General features: G+C 34.9%; 1 protein-coding gene across 3 annotated transcripts in view; it reads right to left on the reverse strand.

Annotated features, from left to right (window-relative positions):
* CSMD3 (CUB and Sushi multiple domains 3) overlaps positions 1–21,502 on the reverse strand; it is a 1,210,091-nt gene that overhangs the window by 106,511 nt on the left and 1,082,078 nt on the right. For all 3 annotated transcript variants that reach the window (XM_058564813.1, XM_058564812.1, XM_058564811.1), the window contains 4 exons: positions 19,816–19,934; positions 18,529–18,598; positions 6,304–6,420; positions 2,879–3,088 (listed from right to left, as the gene is read on the reverse strand). In XM_058564813.1, the coding sequence (XP_058420796.1) occupies positions 2,879–3,088; positions 6,304–6,420; positions 18,529–18,598; positions 19,816–19,934 (516 nt within the window). The remainder of the gene's footprint in view (positions 1–2,878; positions 3,089–6,303; positions 6,421–18,528; positions 18,599–19,815; positions 19,935–21,502) is intronic.

A 21,502-nucleotide genomic window follows, 5' to 3' on the forward strand; every position in this document is an offset into this window, starting at 1 on the left:
CGTGGAATAAATTTTGAACCTATAAACAATGTATACACTCATATATTATTAATATTTGGGACTTTATTTTTAAGAAGTTCAAAATTGTGTTAAATTAATAAAATTTAAATTACCAGCAATCAGAAGCTATTTTGCTACCAACCGTTCAATTCTAAATTCCCCAAATATTTGAAGTTGAATAAGCTACCCTAAGTTGTTTACTAAAATGAACTCCAATTTTTAAAGTAGAGATTTCAGAATTAATGAACAATCCTTTTAAGATATTAAGCGCCTTTATTCTTAGTTTACCTTTTTCAGTTAAATTAATATTCCACACACAAAAAAATCAAAACCAAAAGAGGTATTCCAATTTAAGACAGATGTGTATCATTTGATCACTAGAAGTTGGAATATATTATTCTATTAAATAAACCCTTTCAATTTTCACTCAAATTTAAGTTATTTTTTTCCATTTTTATTGAGATATAATTGACATACAGCTCTGCATGAGTTTAAGGTGTACAGGATGATTTGACTTACATATATTATGAAATGATTACCACAATAAGATAAGTAGATAATTTTGACTAGGATAAGATTCATAGACAAATGTGTGATCCTGCGATAATTTATACTGTGTTTACCTTTCTGTGTTTTTTATTTTAATGAAGAAGTATAAGAAATAGATTTTAAATGTTCAGGAGAAATGTTCCCATCCTAATATCATATACAATACAGGGCTTAACAAACCTGATAAATGTTGCCAGTAATAACATTAATTTTGGAACTAAGTTCTTCAGTAGAAGGATAAGATTAATTGTACACTACACGTTTTTCTAAAATTCAGACAGTTCTTAAAGTCTAATCATAAAAATAATCCAAAAATAACACTGATTCTGTGAATCTGTATAAATTAACCTATTTCTCAAAAATGCCATTAGCTCAATGATACAAATGCAGTATAAGAAGAGATAGTTCTAAAATTCAATGTAATTCACAAATAATATCTAATGACCCTTGTAACACATTATGGCTCGTGTCAATAATATTAATATTATGTCAATAACAGTAACAAATTCTATATCTTTTATGCTTTCATGTAAGTAATAGATCTTTTTTCAAGAACATGTTGACTGAAAAATGCAGTAAAGTTCAAATTCTAGTTTTATATCATTCAAATAAAAACATTATTTTGAGAGAGAGAGGGAAAATAGGGGCAAGGAGAAAGAAGATAGAGCCAGGTTTAAGGTAACTAGCAAAGTGCTTGGCATAAGGCCCTGTACACTTGCTAGAGATAAAGACCACGAATATAGCTCTGAGTCTTCTAGTAGCAAAAAAGAAACTCAATCAATTGCCCAGTTGTTTTTGAAATAATTAAATTCCTCGGGAACATGGTTAATTCTGTACCTAGAGGTGGTAGAAATGACTCCTGTTTTATGTAAAGGATGATGTGCGATGCTCTCATATGTATGCAAGCATAATACAAATTGCAATTGTTTTAGACCCATGTAGTTGGATGTTACGATGTCTATTTTAACTACTTTTAATTCCTTTTGAGTATATACTTTTATTCAGCAAATATTTATTGTGCTTTTACTGTTCTAGGCCCTTCAGGTACATCAACAAACAACACAAAGATCCCTGTTCTCCTGGAGTTCACATACAAAAGTATCACATACTCATGAAATCGTTTAATAATTAGGGCAGAGATGTAATTAAATTTTAAGTTATTTTGATTCAAAATTGCAGTCATTGGAACTACAGTGCTTGTGTAAAATATCATCATAACTTTAAATATTTAATTTAAATCTTAGACTTTTAAGATCTGAAATAAAAACAGCTAAAATGCACTAAATAATTACTAATGATATACATCATGGTATATATTTTACTTTCATTTTATCATATAAAGTTCAAACAACTTATCTGGAAAGTACTATTACTAACTGCATCATGCAAATGAGGAAATGGAGTGGAGCCTTAGGCCTCTTTAGATTGAACAGGGAGAGTTAACATTTGAGCCTAGATCTACTCGAGTCCAAACTCTTTATTCAAAAGGGATAAAAATCATGCTCAACGTCATGCAGCAGTTTCATATTAGAAATAGGCCTAATATAATTTGATTGACAAAGTATTTATTTCATATTCTCGTGGTACTAGAATGAAATCAAGGAACATCATATTCTTCTATCATTACAAAGTAAAAGAAAATAAGTTTACATATAATACACGAGTACTACAAAATATCTTCTTAATACACTCGTTTTGACATAAAAGCAAAGATAAATCTTTGACATCCAGCTTGCCTTGCTTAACTGTCTTACTTAATTTGATTGTGTATTAAGACTAATTCAATCCCTATTTCATGGTTAGGATTTTTTAAGACCTCAGAAAGACATCATTCTTCCTACATAGTTGCCTAAAAATTGCATTATTAAAAAAATCTTCCTAATTGAAGCTTGCTTTGGTTTAGGCTCCTTTCTCTCTCTCTCTTTTTTTTTTTTTGTGAGGAAGATCAGCCCTGAGCTAACATCCATGCTAATCCTCCTCTTTTTGCTGAGGAAGACTGGCTCTGAGCTAACATCTATTGCCAATCCTCCTCCTTTTTTTTGTCCCCCCAAAGACCCAGTAGATAGTTGTATGTCATAGTTGCACATCCTTCTAGTTGCTGTATGTGGGACTCGGCTTCAGCATGGCCGGACAAGCGGTGCGTCAGTGCGCGCCTGGGATCCGAACCCGGGCCGCCAGCAGCAGAGCGCCCGCTTTTATCCACTAAGCCACGGGGCTGGCCCCTCCTTTCTCTTTCTAATACAGGAAATTGAAAATACTTAGAGTTGGTCAGATTGCTAAGAGCTGATTTGGTGCTAAATCAGCTTTCACTTTTTATTATTCCTCTCACCTTGGTATACAATGTGGAACCCTTGTTTGTTTTGTGAATAGTCACTGTGAAAATACAAGCTGGTTTCATGGGTTGTGCTAAATAGGGAAGATGGTATTTGAGGACCACTAAGTCGGCCAATAACGGTACTAGTTTCTGAGGATCCACTTCTTACTTCCAAATAATCATGTATGGTTTCTGTAGAAAAATTTACAAACTGGAGATGTACACCTAAAGAAGAAAAACAAACATAACATGACTTTATTTTTTTTAACCAAATTTAATACACACACACAAACACACACTCACTTGAACATACTTAGATACATTTCCATTTAGGTAGAGAGGCATACTCTCAAGATCTGGGCCATGGGTTTGCTGTCTGCCCAGGACAATTAGCTTTGCTATAGTTCAAAGGACCAGAATAGTGCTCTCAAATGCCCACTATTTGTCACATGGGATAATCTCTCATTTTACTACAATGTCACTATAGCAAAACTAATGAAGATGTGGCTTTCTTGCTCTTTAATACCATTTAAAATTGTTATCAACCAATTTTCAAAGGTAAAAAGCCACTCAGTAATTTGTATTTTGTATAAGGCCAATTTGAGGCCAAAATATGATTGCAAAGTTTTTATATATTAACTTAGATTCCACAATTTCATTAGAAATTAGTCATTTATCTATAGGGGATAAATTAACTTCAAAATATCATTTAGAGGCATGTAATTTATCAGTGTGCTCTTTTAATATTTTGCTTATCAGAAGATAATGCTCCATTTGATATAACAGTCTCAATAAAATCTAGTGATCATTGTTATATCCTGTCATATTGCAATACAGTCTCAATAAAAACATTACTAAAATATGACAGTGAAATTTCTCTGGGATGGAAAAAATAAAAGCCTCATTGAATTATGTTTGCCTAATCAATTAATATTTAATTTTAGTGAATTTGATGTTTTTCTTACAGCTACCATTCTCCAAATTGCTAATAATAAAATCTGACATGTATTGAGTGTTTTCTTTTTACTAGGCATTGTTTTAAGTTGTTTATATATGCTTATCTAATGCTCACAGATACTCATGAGAACGAGGAAACTGAGGCACACAGAAGCTGAACAATGTGCAAGTTTACACAATGACCTAAAAGAGCGGAAATTCAAACTCAGACACTCTGTTACTTCAACTTTTGCTCTTAATAACTACATGGGGTTCTCAAGTAAAGTAATATTTTGTTACTGGAAAAAGAGTTACATAGAAACTCTTTGTTACATGGAAAAAGAGTTCCATGGACAGACAAATTTGGGAAATATTAAAAATATGCTTTAAAATATTAAACAAGTTTCTGTATAATCAGACAAATTTCTTGAACTTTCAACATGCTAACCATAAAATGCGAGGCTCCAGGATATAGATATTTTTTCTAAAATTTTCCCCTGAGCTCCCTTTTCACAAATTATTTTGTTGATAAATATTTCATGGACATGAGAAAATACGTTTTTAACTGTTGATACATATTCAATTTTATTTAAAAAATACAAATTACTTGTTCAAATATATTAGAATATTTGATTTAACCTAAACTCGAAAACAGTGGGATTATTTCAATGTAATAAAATCAGAAAGTCTTTTATATTTTCATTTCTAAAATAGAGATGTGTATTCTTTTTAATTTTTAATGAACTTGGTTTTTAAAATCAAGGAAGCATTAGTACGAAGTTGAAGATGATATAATGACACTATTGAAAACATGTTTAATAATTTATTTTAAAACAATTCATTTAGCTCCATAAGCGACATAGGCTGAGCCCTCTGAAGAGGCTAGTAAGGGACATAAGAATAACCATACTGGTTATTCTCTTTCAATCAATAGATCTAAAATTTGACTACAACTTCAAACTAAGGGTGTTTCCATGTTACAGCCAGAACAATCCTCATTAGAATGTCCCCCAGCATCTTTCTTTCAGTGGCTTCCTGTTCTCCCAAAGCCTCAGGCCAGTCACACGGTGTTCAGACTTCTTTTTTGTGTGTGTGTGAGGAAAATTGGCCCTGAGCTAACATCTGCCAATGGGACGCCGCCACAGCATGTCCTGACAAGCGGTACAGAGGTGCGCGCCTGGGATCCGAACCTGCGAACCCCGGGGCCACCGCAGCAGAGGGCGCGCGCTTAACCACTTGTGCCACCAGGCCGGCCCCCAGACTTCTTAAACTTCTTTAGCTTTCTCGTCTGTGTCTTTCCATATGTCACTATGTTTACCTAGAATCTCTTTCCCATTCCCCACAGAATGACCCTCTTTTTTGGGCTGACTCTTACTTATCTTAATGCCACAGTTCAGGCATCACTTCCTCTGGCAAGATTTTCTGTATTTCCTGGACTAGGCTGGATGTCCCTACTAAGTACAATCCTGTACTCTTTATTATACTTTATTGAAATATCATATTTGACTGTCTCCTCATTGTACCTGTAACTTACCTGGGGAAATGTACAAAGTCTGTTTTACTATGCATTTTATCCCCAGCACTTAGCACATTACCTGGAGTATAATATGTATTCAGTAAAGAATTATCAAAACTATGTTTTCTGTAAATTTATGTAAAACATTTAAATATGAATTTGCATTCTGAGGCTGGAGATGCTTTTGGGTAATGAGGTACCCAAATTCAGCCCTCACTAAGTGAGATAGTACAGAATTTCTTAATTGCTCTAAATCTACCAGGTTTATACTTCAAGGAGTATCTACTCATCCTAGTCTTCTGTGATTTAATGAACAACTCTGTCCTCAATCTAGTACTTCTATTTATGCATTTACAGACTTATGGGATATGAAGAAGCTGCAAGAGAATATATTAGTTATATAAGAGTGAGGAAAAATCATTAAATGCAACGTATATAATACAATATATCCAAAACACTGGGAATTATATTATTAGAATTAGAAAGGTATTACATCTATGTGGGTATTTAAACTTAACATTACAACATTTATACTCCTTTTCAAATGTAAAATCTTATTTATTTACAATGAATTCAACAGATAACCAGAAAATAATTTATCTATGTATTACTTTGTTACAACAAGAAAATAGTTACAAAAACAATTATACATGAAAATCATATTGAATTTATCATTGCCACATACATCTAATGCAAGCTATATCCATACATATAAATGGGAAAATATCATAAAGTTATCTACCACCTATCTATCTCCAAAATTAGAAAATGCCCATATTCCTCCAATTATCCAAGTACTCCAGGTGAAATATATTTGGCTTAAGCAAAATTATCCAAATTTCACTTCTCAATTTACACAGCTGTATGTCATCCCGAAGTAAACTATAATTTGTGAATATTTCATAAGTTCTTATTAGACATTGATATTTCTTTTTAAGGATGCACTAATGATATTGAATACTCTTTCACGTGTTTTTAATATACATACCAAAACCTATGGGTAGCTTTATTGTCCACGTGCAATCTAAGCTGCTGGGATAGTTTCCAGGAAATCCAGGGCTCAGGATTACCCCACTGAAATCTGACATAGCACCACCACACTGAGCTGCAAGATAACAGTGGTCCCACGTGAGCCAGAATAGGAGAATACTTTACTGTATTAAAAACAGATTAAAATCATTTCAAGTCTTAATCAACTCTCTGAGTTAAAACTGTTTGATATAAATTTGAATATTGTCAACTCTCATTCACCACACACTAGTAATCAAATATAATCAATTGACAATCATTTTCTAAAATAGCATAAAAAGACAATATATTTCCTTTCTCTGCAATAAAAGCAAGCTAAATCAATTATTGCACAGCAAGGAGTAGCTCATGTGCAGTAAATATAATCAAACAAGGAGCACGTGCCCTTTTCCACAGCAAGCACTTTATTTTTCATCCTTAAGTACTTCTAGTAATGTTTTGATTCATTCCACAGATGATAGAATTCAGAATTAAATCAAGCCAACAATATCTGTTCTAAGTACAATATTCAAGAGGGAACCATTTTCACAACATTCCCACCTTTTCCTCCTTTTGTGAGGAGGCTAAATATAAAATTTTAAGAAAAATATTGGTTTCTATTGGTTATATGTGAGGAATTCACATATCACACATGGGATATGGCCTCATTGTGTCCTAAAAGAATCTAGACAAAGAATAGGGAAGTACAAAACAAGTAAAAAGATGCACCCAAGTTTGAGAATTGAGATATAATTTATAAAGGTGCTTGTTTTGGAATCCCTATTATACTGATTTATTATTGACAAGCTAAGTAAAAATTATAAGAACAGATAACTACCCAAGTTTTAATTTTTACATGATTTTAGAGAACTATTTAACGTGTATTAAAAGAGGAATTACATTTTAGAAACCAACTCTTTCCTCTAAATGCACATTTTTATCATTTCATCATAGAAGGACTAAAATACACATCTGTTAATTGTGGTTTGAAGAATAAAAGTTCATGACTGCACATCAAGTTAGAATATCTGTACAGAACACTTAACCTGCAATTGCACTCATTTATTTCTTGTTAAGAATAGCAACACAGAGATACTCAAACTTCAGGTTATATATCCTAAAGGCAAAATCAGTACAAATTTTATCAGTGTTCTGTATGATATCAATAACTAGTTTGACAGTTATCTTTAACTATGTAAACTGAGTAAAGTATGTATCAAGCAGGTTTTACTAGGGATATATATATAAAATCTTTTTTTTATTGCAGTAACATTGGTTTATAACATTGTATAAATTTCAGGTGTACATCATTATTCTTCTAGTTCTGCATAGATTACATTATGTTCACCACCCAAATACTAATAACAATCCATCAGCACACACATGTGCCTAATCTATATATATATATATAATCTTGTAGTCAATCTGCATATAAACCTTTCTTTCAAACTTGTGATCACAATTGAGATCTAAAGATACACCTCATACTTTTCCATCGTTCTGAAATCTCAGTTCATTCATCCTTAAACCAGAGTAATTTTCAACATATAGATACCATTAATGTTCACCAATTCATTATTCTAAAATTTGATTGTCCACATATATTCATCACATAATCTGATAAGTAATGAGTGGTAGAGAAAATATTTTGGCCAATCAAAAATATTTTGAAAGTCTCTGGTGAGACTGCACTTGTAGGTTTGTTTTGCTTTATTCTGAACTTTGAGTAAAAGAACACAAGGACTATCTTTTGCTTTCTTGCTTTCACAACCTCAAGTCTTTGAGCTGCTCATTGTCCTTCTAATTTTGCTACTTTCCATCTCTTTAGATATGATCTGGAAATCCTGTCCTCTGCATTCCCCACCTTTATAGAGTATAAACCTCAAAATCAGAGGAAAAAGAAGGAAAGGGAATAAAGAGTAAGCAGATAATGAGGAGAAAAAAAAAAAAAGAATGACAAATCATGAAAGGCATATGAAGAAGAATCATAAAAATGCATCTGCCTTCAGCTCTGCATTCATGTCTATTTTCTCAGTGCTCTGCAATCTCACACACTCCAAGCCTTTAATGACAATTCTGGGTGTTTTACCAGGGCTTTGCAGCAGACTCTTTTGTGCCCCATTACACACTTTTTGTTAAGGACACAACCACAGCATAGTCCTCCAAGATAAAATCATCTTTGATTCTTCCTTCTGATTGGTCTCTATTACCTGAAAATCTTAAGTGACTTTTTCTTCCTTCCACCAAAATATCTGGCAGATTGTTTATTTTCCAGTTCATGAGGCTGTAACCTTATTACCTGATGACTAGAGTTTTAAGACAGTCCTTGAATCAACATCCTGCCTTTGGTTTCTCCCTATAATATGACCGTGATGTCACTTCAAATACTTTGTCTACCAAATATAGTATAAGCTTATTGTCCAAAATCTTTAAAATATAATAAAATGAGTAGAAAAGAAAGAAAAATGCACTCTAATTCCACTGCCCACAGATAATTTGTTTATTTTCATATTCTTTTTTTCTCTGCAGAAAAATATGTATGTATGTATGTATGTGTGTTTATATGTGTATGTATATAATGAAAGCAGGATCATATTGTGAATCATTTTAAGCCTTTTTATACTTAATTATATTTTGTAAACTCTGTCCATGTCATTAAATATTCCATTATAATGTTCACCTCCTTTTTTTTTTTAAGTCTATCCCCCATTATTGGACCCTTAAGTTACTGCCTATTTTTCACTACCGTAGCTACCACTCTGAATGCCTTGTGTCTTACAGGTCCAGTGCTAAATACTTTAAACACTTTCTCTCACTTAATTCTCGAAATAGGCCTGTGAGGTGGACATTATTATCCCATTTAACAGGTGAGCAAACAAAAGCTCAAGGAATTATACACTTGCCATACATAGCTACCATACCTTCGCTGAAATTTGAACACAGATATATGGGACATCAAAATCTGGTAAGTATTCCATACAGTTGCATACCAATTTATGCTATGTAAAAAAATTTAAGCTTTCTAATTTAATTTTATTAAAATATCACTTACATCTAATACGTTCCTTGTTAACTATATACAATGGAAAAAAATTAGCAATTTGTTGAGTAATCATTGGTGCTAGTAACATAGCAAGATGGAAATTGTCATATAATACTGAGATGGTATTTAAATTGATACAACCTTCTGAAAGCAATTTGGCAATATTTATCAAAGCTTTTAAACAGTTATATGCAATGACATAATCAATCTACTTAGGTAAAATCCTAAGTAAATAATTAGAGGTGTGCATGAAGGTATGTGAAAAAGACATAAATGCATATCAAACAGACAAAAAACTAAACTGTAACAAAAAGAAAATAACTATGCAAATTAGACTACGTATATGCCATAAAGCCATTTTAAAAATCAAAACTTTGAGAGATAGGAAGTCAAGATGGTGTCATAGGCAGAATCTGAACTCACCTCCTCCCGCGGACACAGATGATTTACAACTACTCGTGGAAAAATTACCCCTGAGACAGAACTGAAAACTGGATGAGAGGAACTCCTGCAACAACGGACAATCCTAACTGAGGTGGAAGAGGCAGAAACTCCCTTCTGGAGAGAAAAAACGCCGCCTTCACAAGCCGCCAGCTTCACGGCCGCCAGGAGCAGCGCACAGGTACGCAGCCCTCCCTGGAGGCGCGGGGCCCTGAGTCGGGAGCGCACCCGCTGTGGGCGTTATGTGGAACCAGCACAATTGAGATGAGTGGCAGAATATCTGACTTTGCCTGCTACTAAAACATTGGGGAGCACCCCCAGAAAAGCTGGTTCACAAAAAAATTAAAACCGGCTCTTAAAGGGCCCACGCGCAAACTCACCCGTTTCAGAAAGCAACCTAAAATCACCAGAAAGAAAGGTGCACAGTGCTTTGGTGAAAAGAGACTCACCTAATGGACCCTGAGTGCATCTGGGTGAGAAGTGAGACCTCTCCAGGGACTGGGACATTGGCGGTGGCCATTGTTGTGGCCTGGTGAGGGTGTGCTGACACAGACGCCATTGGAGTTCTCCCTGGGGCCTGCTAGCCCAGGGTCTGCCCCACCAACTAGAACACCAATTTAATCCAGCTCAGCCAGGGCAGGCAGCCCACCCTAGAGACTGGCCTCACCCCACAACAAGCCCTCAGGCAATGTGCGGTCCTGCATAGATTGGTGACTGGATTCTCTGCAGCCTGGTGACTGAGCCAACTTCAGTGGGGCAGGGCTTGCACAAGGAGCTGGTGGAGAGTGTGGGGCGGTGGTGGACTGTGTGGGGCTCCCGCCATGGAGGGACTTGGTCTGCTTTGGGAGGTCGGGGCGAGCACACAGGGCAGGACTGTGTTGACTGTGTGTGTGGACCTGTGGGCTCAGGGCTTGTCAGCTGCAGAAGACTTGTGCTTCTCAAAGACCCACATAGGGGGTTTGCCCCACCTTCCAAAGCCTGAAACAATTGGGTGCTCCTGTGCCTGAGGCCAGCCACACCCAGCTGCAATCCTCAGAGAGGTGACAAGAGACCTAAAGGCTGGAGGCTTATAGCAATTGTAAGGCCCTGAGCCTAGCAACCTGCCACGCTGGGGGCCTACTCACTTAAAAGAAATACTGCAACACAAACGTGGTGTTAGAATTTGCAGCCAACAGTGCTGGGGCTCCCCACACCTGATAAAGAGACTGAAGGGCCCACAACAACTACAAGCAGCTGAGCATTACAACAGCTGGCCAGGAGCATAACTCGGCCTCCCTGGGTGCCTACAGGGAGAGCAAACAGGCCACAACAGAAGGACACACATAGCCCACATAGGCGTCACCCCTGGAATATTGAGAACTGAGGGAAGCACACCGGAAGCCTCCTAAGGCATCACTTACATAAGGTCACCTATCCAAGAACAGGAGACGTAGGTGAACTACCTAATACGTAGACACAAGCACAGGGAAAGAGGCAAAATGAGGAGACAAAGGAATACATTCCAAGTAAGGGAACAGTTCAAAACCTCAGAAAAGGAACTAAGTGAAACAGAAATGAGCAACCTACCCGACAGAGAGTTCAAAAAAAGAGTGTTAAGGATGCTCACTGATCTGGGGAGAAGAATAGATGATCTCATTGAGAATGTCAACAAAGAAATGGAAGATATAAAAAAGAACCAATCAGAAATGAAGAATACAATACTGGAAATGAAAAATTCCCTAGAGGGACTCAAAAGCAGAGTAGAGGATACAGAAGAACGGATCTGTGAGCTGGACGAAAGATTAGAAGAAATTATCCAAGCTGAACAGGTAAAAGAGAAGAGAATTAAAAAGAGTGAGGACAGTCTAGGGGACCTCTGGGTCAACATCAAGCACACTAACATCCATGTTATAGGTGTCCCAGAAGGAGAAGAGGGAGACAAAGGGGCAGATAATCTATTTCAAGAAATAATAGATGAAAAATTCCCTAACCTAAGGAAGGAAACAGACATCCAGATACAGGAAGCACAGAGAGCCCCAAACAAGATAAACCCAAAGAAGCCCACACCAAGACACATGATAATCAAAATGTCCAGAATTAAAGATAAAGAGAGAATCCTAAACGCCGCAAGAGAAAGTCAAGTTATATACAAAGGAAACTCCATAAGGCTATCAGCTGACTTCTCAGCAGAAACCTTACAGGCTAGAAGAGAATGGCACGATATACTTAAAGTGCTAAAAGGAAAAAACTTACAGCCAAGAATACTCTACCCAGCAAGGTTATCATTCAAAATGGAAGGAGAGATCAAAAATTTCCCAGACAAGCAAAAATTAAAGGAGTTTGTCACCAAGAAACCAGTGCTAAAGAAATGTTAAAGGGACTGATTTAAGGGGAAAAGAGAAGACCACAAATGGGAAAAATTATCTATTTCCATGATAAGAGGGTAATGGATACAAATGCACAAAAAAGAGGTTAGATATGATATCAAAAACATAAAAGGAGGGAGGAGAGGAGTTAAAGAGTAGAACTTTCAGACAGAGGTCAAACTAAAGAGATCATCAATTCTGTATACGAGAAGAAAGGAACAGAGAAAGACTACTAAAACACTGAGAAAAAAAAAAGTTAAAAAATGGCAGTAAGTACATACTTATCAATAGCTACTTTAAACGTCAATGGACTAAATGCTCCAATTAAAAGGCACAGGGTGGCTGATTGGATAAAAAAACAAGATTCATATATATGCTGCTTACAAGAGACACACTTAAGACCTAAAGACACTCACAAACTGAAAGTGAAGGGATGGAAAAAGATACTCCACGCAAATGGCAATGAAAAGAAAGCTGGGGTAGCAGTACTCATATCAGACAAAATAGACTTTAAAACAAAAACTGCAAAAAGAGACAAAGAAGGGCATTACATAATGATCAAGGGAACAATCCAACAGGAGGATATAACACTTGTAAATATCTACGCACCCAATGTAGGTGCACCTAAATATATAAAGCAATTATTAACAGACATAAAAACAGAAATAGACAGTAACACAATAATAGTAGGGGACTTGAACACTCCACTTACACCAATGAATAGATCATCCAAACAGAAGATCAATAAGGAAACATTGGCCTTAAATGACACACTAGAACAGATGGACCTAGTAGATATACACAGAGCATTCCATCCAAAAACCAAAGAATACACGTTCTTTTCAAATGCACGTGGAACATTCTCCAGGATTGATCACATATTAGGCCACAAAACAAGTGTCCATAAATTTAAGAAGATTGAAACAATACCAAGCATCTTTTCTGACCACAACGGTATGAAACTAGAAATCAACTATGGAAGAAAATCATAAAAGCCACAAATACGTGGAAATTAAACAAAATGCTACTGAACAATGACTGGGTCAACGAAGAAATCAAAGAAGAAATCAAAAAATACCTGGAGACAAATGAAAATGAAAATACGACATGCCAGAATTTATAGGATGCAGCAAAAGCGGTTCTAAGAGGGAAGTTTATAGCAATACAGGCCTATCTCAACAAACAAGAAAAATCTCGAATAAACAATCTAACAAGGCACCTAAAGGAACTGGAGAAAGAATAACAAACCAAGCCCAAAATCAGTAGAAGAAGGGAAATCATAAAAATCAGAGCAGAAATAAATGAAATAGAGACCAAAAAAAAATAGAAAAAATTAATAAAACCAAAAGATCAACAAAATTGACAAACCTTTAGCTAGACTCACCAAGAAAAAAAGAGAGAAGGCACAAATAAGCAAAATCAGAAATGAAAGAGGAGAAATTACAACAGACACCTCAGAAATACAAAAGATTATAAGAGAATACTATGAAAAGCTATATGCCAACCAATTCGACAATCCAGAAGAAATGAGTAAATTCTTAGAATCACACAACCTTCCAAAACCGAATCAAGAAGAAGTAGAGAATTTGAATAGACCAATCACCAGTAAGGAGATCAAAACAGTAATTACAAACCTCCCCAAAAACAAAAGTCCAGGACCAGACGGCTTCCCTGGTGAATTCTACCAAACATTCAAAGAAGACTTAATACCTATCCTTCTCAAACTCTTCCAAAAAATTGAGGAGGGGGGGAAGCTCCCTAACTCATTCTACGAAGCCGACATTACCCTGACACCAAAACCAGACAAGGACAGCACAAAAAAAGAAAACTCCAGGCCAATATCACTGATGAACATCGATGCAAAAATCCTCAACAAAATACTAGCCATTGCATACAACAATACATTAAAAAGATTATACACCATGATCAAGTGGGATTTATTCCAGGTATGCAGGGACGGTTCAACATTCGCAAATCAATCAATCGACATAATACACCACATTAATAAAATGAAGAATAAAAATCACATGATCATCTCAATAGATGCAGAGAAAGCATTTGACAAGATACAGCATCCATTTATGATAAAAACTCTGAATAAAATGGGTATAGAAGGAAAGTACCTCAACGTAATAAAGGCCATATATGACAAACCCACAGCTAATATCATCCTCAATGGTGAAAAACTGAAAGCTATCCCTCTAAGAACAGGAATCAGACAAGGATGCCCACTGTCACCACTGCTATTTAACATAGCACTGGAAGTCCTAGCCAGAGCAATCAGGCAAGAAAAAGAAATAAAAGGGATCCAAATTGGAATGGAAGAAGTGAAACTGTCACTATTTGCTGATGACATGATTTTATATATAGAAAACCCTAAAGAATCCACCAGAAAACTTTTAGAAGTAATAAACGAATATGGTAAAGTTGCAGGATACAAAATCAACATACAAAAATCAGTTGCATTTCTATACACTAACAACAAAGTAGCAGGGAGAGAAATCAAGAATACCATCCCATTTACAATTGCAACAAAAAGAATAAAATACCTAGGAATAAACTTAACCAAAGAGGTGAAAGATCTGTACACTGAAAACTATAAAACATTGCTGAAAGAAATTGAAGAAGACACAAAGAAATGGAAAGATATTCCGTGCTCTTGGATTGAAAGAATTAACATAGTTAAGATGTCCATACTTCCTAAAGCAATCTATAGATTCAATGCAATCTCTATCAAAGTTCCAAAAACGTTTTTCACAGAAATAGAACAAAGAATCCTAAAATTTATATGGAACAACAAAAGAGCCCGAATAGCTAAAGGAATCCTGAGCGAAAAGAGCAAAGCTGGAGGTATCACACTCCCTGATTTCAAAATATACTGCAAAGCTATAGTAACCAAAACAGCATGGTACTGGCACAAAAACAGACACACAGATCAATGGAATAGAATCGAAAGCCCAGAAATAAACCCATACATCTATGGATAGCTAATCTTTGACAAAGGAGCCAAGAACATACAATGGAGAAAAGAAAGTCTCTTCAACAAATGGTGTTGGGAAAACTGGATAGCCACATGCAAAAAAATGAAAGTAGACCCTTACCTTACACCATACACAAAAATTAACTCCAAATGGATTAAAGACTTGAATGTAAGACCATGAAACTTCTAGAAGAAAACATAGGCAGTACGCTCTTCGACATCAGTCTTAGCAACATATTTTCAAGCACCTTGTCTGACCGGGCAAGAGAAACAACAGAAAAAATAAACAAATGGGGCTACATCAAACTAAAAAGCTTCTGCACAGCAAAGGAAACCATCAACAAAATAAAAAGACAACCTAACAATTGGGAGAAGATATTTGCAAACCATACATCTGATAAGGGGTTAATTTCCAAAATATGCAAAGAACTCATGCATCTCAACAACAAAAAAACTACCAACCCAATTAAAAAATGGGCAAAAGACCTGAACAGACATTTCTCCAAAGAAGATATGCAGATGGCCAACAGACACATGAAAAGATGTTCAAAATCACTATCAGGGAAATATAAATCAAAACTACAATGAGATATCACCTGACGCCCGTCAGAATGGCTATAATTAACAAGACAGGAAACAACATGTGTTGGAGAGGATGTGGAGAGAAGGGAACTCTCATACACTGCTGGTGGGAGTGCAAACTGGTGCAGCCACTATGGAAAATAATGTGGAGATTCCTCAAAAAATCAAGGATAGAACTACCATATGATCCAGCTATTCCACTGCTGGGTATTTATCCAAAGAACTTGAAAACACCAATGTGTAAAGAAGCATGCACCCCTGTGTTCATTGCAGCATTATTCACAATAGCCAAGACTTGGAAGCAACCTAAGTGCTCATCAAGGGACGAATGGATAAAGAAGATGTGGTATATATACAAAATGGAATACTACTCAGCCATAAGAAACAATGAAATCCAGCCATTTGTGACAACATGGATGGACATTGAGGGTATTATGCAAAGTGAAATAAGTCAGAGGGAGAAGGTCAAATACTGTATGATTTCCTTCATTAATTAGTATATAATAACTACAGTAAACAAACACATAGAGACAGAGATTGGAATGGTGGTTACCAGAGGGGAAGGGGGGAGGAGGGAGGAGGGTGAAAGGGATAATTTGGCACATGTGTGTGGTGATGGGTTGTAATTAGTATTTGGGTGGTGAACATGATGTAATCTATGCAGAAATAGAAGTATAACGATGTACACCTGAAATTTACACAATGTTATAAACCAATGTTACTGCAATAAACAAAAAATTAAAAAAAAATAAAAATAAAAATTTTGAAAACATGTTATGTTATGGGAAATTTAGTGTCAAGAAGGAAAATATTACTAAAAAAATGCATACTGTAGAATCCCAAAACTTTATATTAGTTTGTTTATTAAACAATATTTATTGGAAGCCTACCTAAGACGAGAACTGTTTTAGGCACTGGGGATATGATAACGAACAAAAGACCTAACCTCTCTGCTCTCATATCAGCAGAATATATAAACTATTTATTTCATTCTTTGCACTCTTTTTATTGCCAGTTTTTATACTCAATTGGTTAGAAACACACATACATACCCCCCACATACAACACACACATATAATTGGCATTACCTATATATATAAATTTTTACAGTAGGCATTATGTGTGTGTATATATATATATATTTAATTTCATAGTTGGCATTATATGCATTTATAAATTATTTATAATACCTAAAGAAATATGTTCTTTAAAAAATATCATCCAATCTCAAGTTTGAATGCTTTCAATATCTTTTGCCAATTAAACACATCCTTACTCTTATTTTCCAGCACTCTCTAACAAGAATTGTATACATGGGACATTGGCATTACAGACTGTATTGTGTCTCCTCAATATTCATATGTTAAAACCCTAACCCCCCATGTGACTGTATTTGGAGATATGGCCTTTAAGGGGGTATTTAAGGTTAAATGATGTCATAAGGCTAGAGCCCTAATCTAATAGTTCTGATGTCCTTATAAGAAGAATAATAGGACCAGCCCCATGGCCTACTGGTTAAGTTCAGCATGCTCTGCTTCAGCAGCCCAGGTTCAGTTCCCGGGTGCAGACCTACACCACTTGTCGGTGACCCCGCTGTGGCAGCGACCCACAAACAAAATAGAGGAAGATTGGCACAGATGTTAGCTCAGGGCGAATCTTCCTCAAGCAAAAAAAAAAGAAGAAGAGATACCAAGTGTGCTTCCTCACAGAGGGAAGACCATGTGAAGACACAGGGAGAAGACGGCCACCCACAAGCCAAGGAGAGAGGCCTCAGAAGAAAACAACCCTGCTAGCACCTTGATCTTGGACTTTAGAACTGTGAGAAAACAAATTCCTGTTATCTAAGCCGTCCAGTCTGTGGTGTTCTGTTATGGCAGCCCAAGGGAACTCATACAACATAGGCTTGGTCATTTTACAGAAGTAGGTCATACAAGCCATGCCAATTCTTTTGCTTTTGCCCGTCTTCTTACTCAGAAAGTGCTGTCCTCCTCCTTCATCTATCTTAATCACACTTATCATCCAAAACTCTGTGTAAATTTCACAGGCTAAGATATGTTTCCCAACGACTTAAGTCAACACCAGTATCATCTGTCTGAAATTCCATCGTGTAGTTAATGGTATAACTTAACACTAAATTACTCTCTTATTTCATTTCTTTTACCTCTACCACTCTAAATGGTAAACAAATGTTTTAAAGATAGGGGTCATCATACTTCACATTTCTTTTTCATACTCTGTAGAGCCCAGTATAGTAATGGTTGCATACAGATGTCAGAAATGAGTAAGAGAAAAAAAATTAAAGAGTGCATAGAAATAATTGGAAGCAGCATAAAGTTAGGGCAAACATTTGGCCCCATACTTTCAAAGCCTCCAGTGCCATTTTGATATATTCCATATCTCAATTGCCTGTCACCACTGAAGACATCTCATGGGGTGTCATGCTCCCTCTGGTAGACCCCAGATTCCTCACCTATCCTGGTTAAATTGTAAGCAATAGGACATATACTTATTTTTATGATGTATAGGCACTTCTATCATATCACACCTAGAAAACTCTCTAGGGATCAAAAGACCTAATATCTTTTCTCAATTTCTACAGGTTCAAGTCATTCATTGATATTAAAGTTTGGTATAAAAAAATTGTAAAAATTTAAATTTAAAAAATAAAAAAAAAAGATGTGAAACATTTATCTCAAAATATCATTTCCATAAAACCTGACAAAAGGCAAAGTATATGTTTGAACAACATTATATAAAGGGTGTATCTTTAAAATCCGATAAAGCTTATAAATGATTTATAGTTCTTTAACCTACCCAAACAAATTGGGATTGGGTAATTCCATCTTCTTACAGGTCCAGGCATACATGTAATGTGAGAATGACCCTATATAAACAAGACAATGCAGTTCAGTACACATTTTTAAAAGTCTAAATTAAACATAACATAGTGAATGATTATTATGAAGACAAGATTAAATATATATTGTCATTTATAGATTTTTTAGACTTTTACTGGAAATCTTAGTATGACTTAAGATAAAAAAGATAATTATATAACTTTGTGATAAAATGTGAAAAATCACAAAGTCCTAGTAGAAAAATTAAGACTCCATATCACGTTAGAATTGTGGTTTTAACGTTTTTCTATCAAAATATGTTCTACTAAAATACTGCAATGATTATATAAGTGAAATGGTCATATACATAGTTGTTTACAATAAATTGCTGTAATATCCAAAGTGTGATAAGTTAAAGAATAATTATAAAATTCTTTCATAAAAATATTAAAATTATAAAATATTATAATATTATATATAATTTATATAATATATATAATTTATATATATAATTTATATATAATATAAAAATATTAAAATATACCTCAAGTCAATAAAGGTATATTAAATTCTAAATTGAAATATAAAGTCCAGAAAGATTCAATTGCACTTCTGAGACTAATAATTTGTGATACAACTTTAAAGACTATAAATTATTAATTTTTAATTTTGCTTCCTCTAAGGAATTTGTTTACTTAATATGTGAAATAGTTTCTGCCTCAATTTTTTTCTTAATTTCTTAATGGGTCTATCCTTTAGGGAGATTTTTATGAGACCATAAATTTGAGACCTTCCAAAAAACCTACAAAAGAAGATCAATTTAACACATAAAATCAGAATATATATTGCAAATTCACTTTTTTAGCAAAATATATTTGTAGCTGATTTTCAGTAATTTGGGGAATTTATTATCATAGAAGTTTCATTTAATGCTTTAAGTAGTACTTCATTCATGTTTTCAAATTCTAAAGGGCCAGAAGTTCAGTTGTCACATCCTATGTGAACAGAGGAAAAAGTGAAGTAAAGATTAATTTTGATTCCAAAATCATTTTTGGTTACTTGATAACAAAAAAAAATTAGCCCATTCCAGCAATTTCTATCGCGAATATATTTTATTGATAAACTGAATACCTTTTCACTTAAAGCTAAACTATGCAGCCTGAGATCAATATTGTTTTAAACTTGTAGATTGTAAATCATTGGTCTGTTAACATATTCTGAAACAGCAATTAAAATCAAAACTATAATTTTAAAATATACTTACCTGAAGAGAATAGCCTTGATCACACTGAAAGGATACCACATCACCAACCATATATCTGTCTCCAATTTTAATTCCACTGCTAGGAGTTTGTGGTTCGGGACAGGAATCCAAACCAATTGCTAAGAATATTTAATGATAATAATATAAGTAACTTTCAAATGATGAATGCTTAAATCATGCATACTAAGTTACCAAAATTGAATACTGGTGTCATTAAAATTAGATTTTACATTGAAACATTAAGAATATTCTGTGATTAACAGGGTGGCAACAGTACAGAATGCCCTGGGAACACCTGGGCCGTGCTTGATCCAGTTCCAGCCAGTCTGCCAAAGTCAGCCAGCACACTTAGCCTACACAGGAGATGCTCCTACATAAGGTTACTTCCTCAGAACTGGGAAGGTAGCTGTATTGTCTAATTCATAGAAACAAACACAGAGAGTCAAGCAAAATGAAGAGATAAAGGAATATGTTCCAAATGAAAGAGCAAGATAAAACTCCAGGGAAAAAAATCCTAATGAAACAGAGATAAGTAATTTACCCAATAAAGAGTTCAAAGAAATAGTCATAAAAATGATCACTGAACTTGGGGGAAGAATGGAGGAAGAAAATGAGAATTTCAACAAAAGAGTCAGAAAGTATAAGACAGAACCCATCAGAGCTGAAGAATACAATAACTGAAATGAAAAATACAATACAGGGAATCAACAGCAGATTAGATGACATGGAGGGACAAATCAGTGATCTGGAAGACAAAATAGTAGAAATCACTCAATCATAAAAGCAAAAAGAAAAAAGAATTTTAAAAAATGAGGATAATTTAAGGGAACTCTGGGATAACATCAGGTGTACTAACATTTGCATTATAGGTGTCCCAGAAGGAGAAGAGGGAGAGAAAGGGACAGAAAGCTGATTTGAAGAAATAATAGCTGAAAACTTCCCCAACCTGGGGAAGGAAACAGATATCCAGGACCTGGAAGCACAGAGAGTCCCAAATAAGATGAACTCAAAGAGATCCACACCAAGACGTATTATAATTAAAATGACAAAAGTTAAAGATAAAGAGAGAATCTTAAAAGCAACAAGAGAAAAACAACTAGTCACATACAAGGGAATCCCCCCCATAAGACCATCAGCTGATTTTTCAGCAGAAACTTTGCAGGGCAGAGGGAGTAGCAGGATATATTTAGAGTGCTGAAAAGGAAAAACTTCCAACCAAGTTTTGTAACAAGAACTTACAAAACTTGTACCCAGCAAGGTTATCATTTAGAATGGAAGGAGAGAGAAAACAACTTCCTAGACAGGAAAAAACTAAAGGAGTTCATCACCACTAAACTGGCCTTACAAAAAATGTTGAAATGTCTTCTCTAAGTGAAAAAGAAAAGGTCATAACTAGAAATAAGAAAATACATAAAAGAAAAAAATTTCATTGGTAAAGGCAAATACATAATAAAAGTACTAGATCAGCCACTTAAAAGCTAACATTAAGGTTAGAAGACAAAATAGTTAAATCAACTATAACTACAATAATTAGGTTAGGGATACACAAAATAAAAGATGTAAAATATGATGTCAAAAACATAAAACATGAGGTCAGGGATTAAAAATGTAGTGCTTTTAGAATACGTTCAAACTTAAGCAACTATCATCTTAAAATAGACTGCTATATATATAGGTGTATATATAT

Source organism: Diceros bicornis, chromosome 21 (genome assembly GCF_020826845.1).
Source record: "Diceros bicornis minor isolate mBicDic1 chromosome 21, mDicBic1.mat.cur, whole genome shotgun sequence".
In the NCBI taxonomy this organism is placed as follows: Eukaryota; Metazoa; Chordata; class Mammalia; order Perissodactyla; family Rhinocerotidae; genus Diceros; species Diceros bicornis.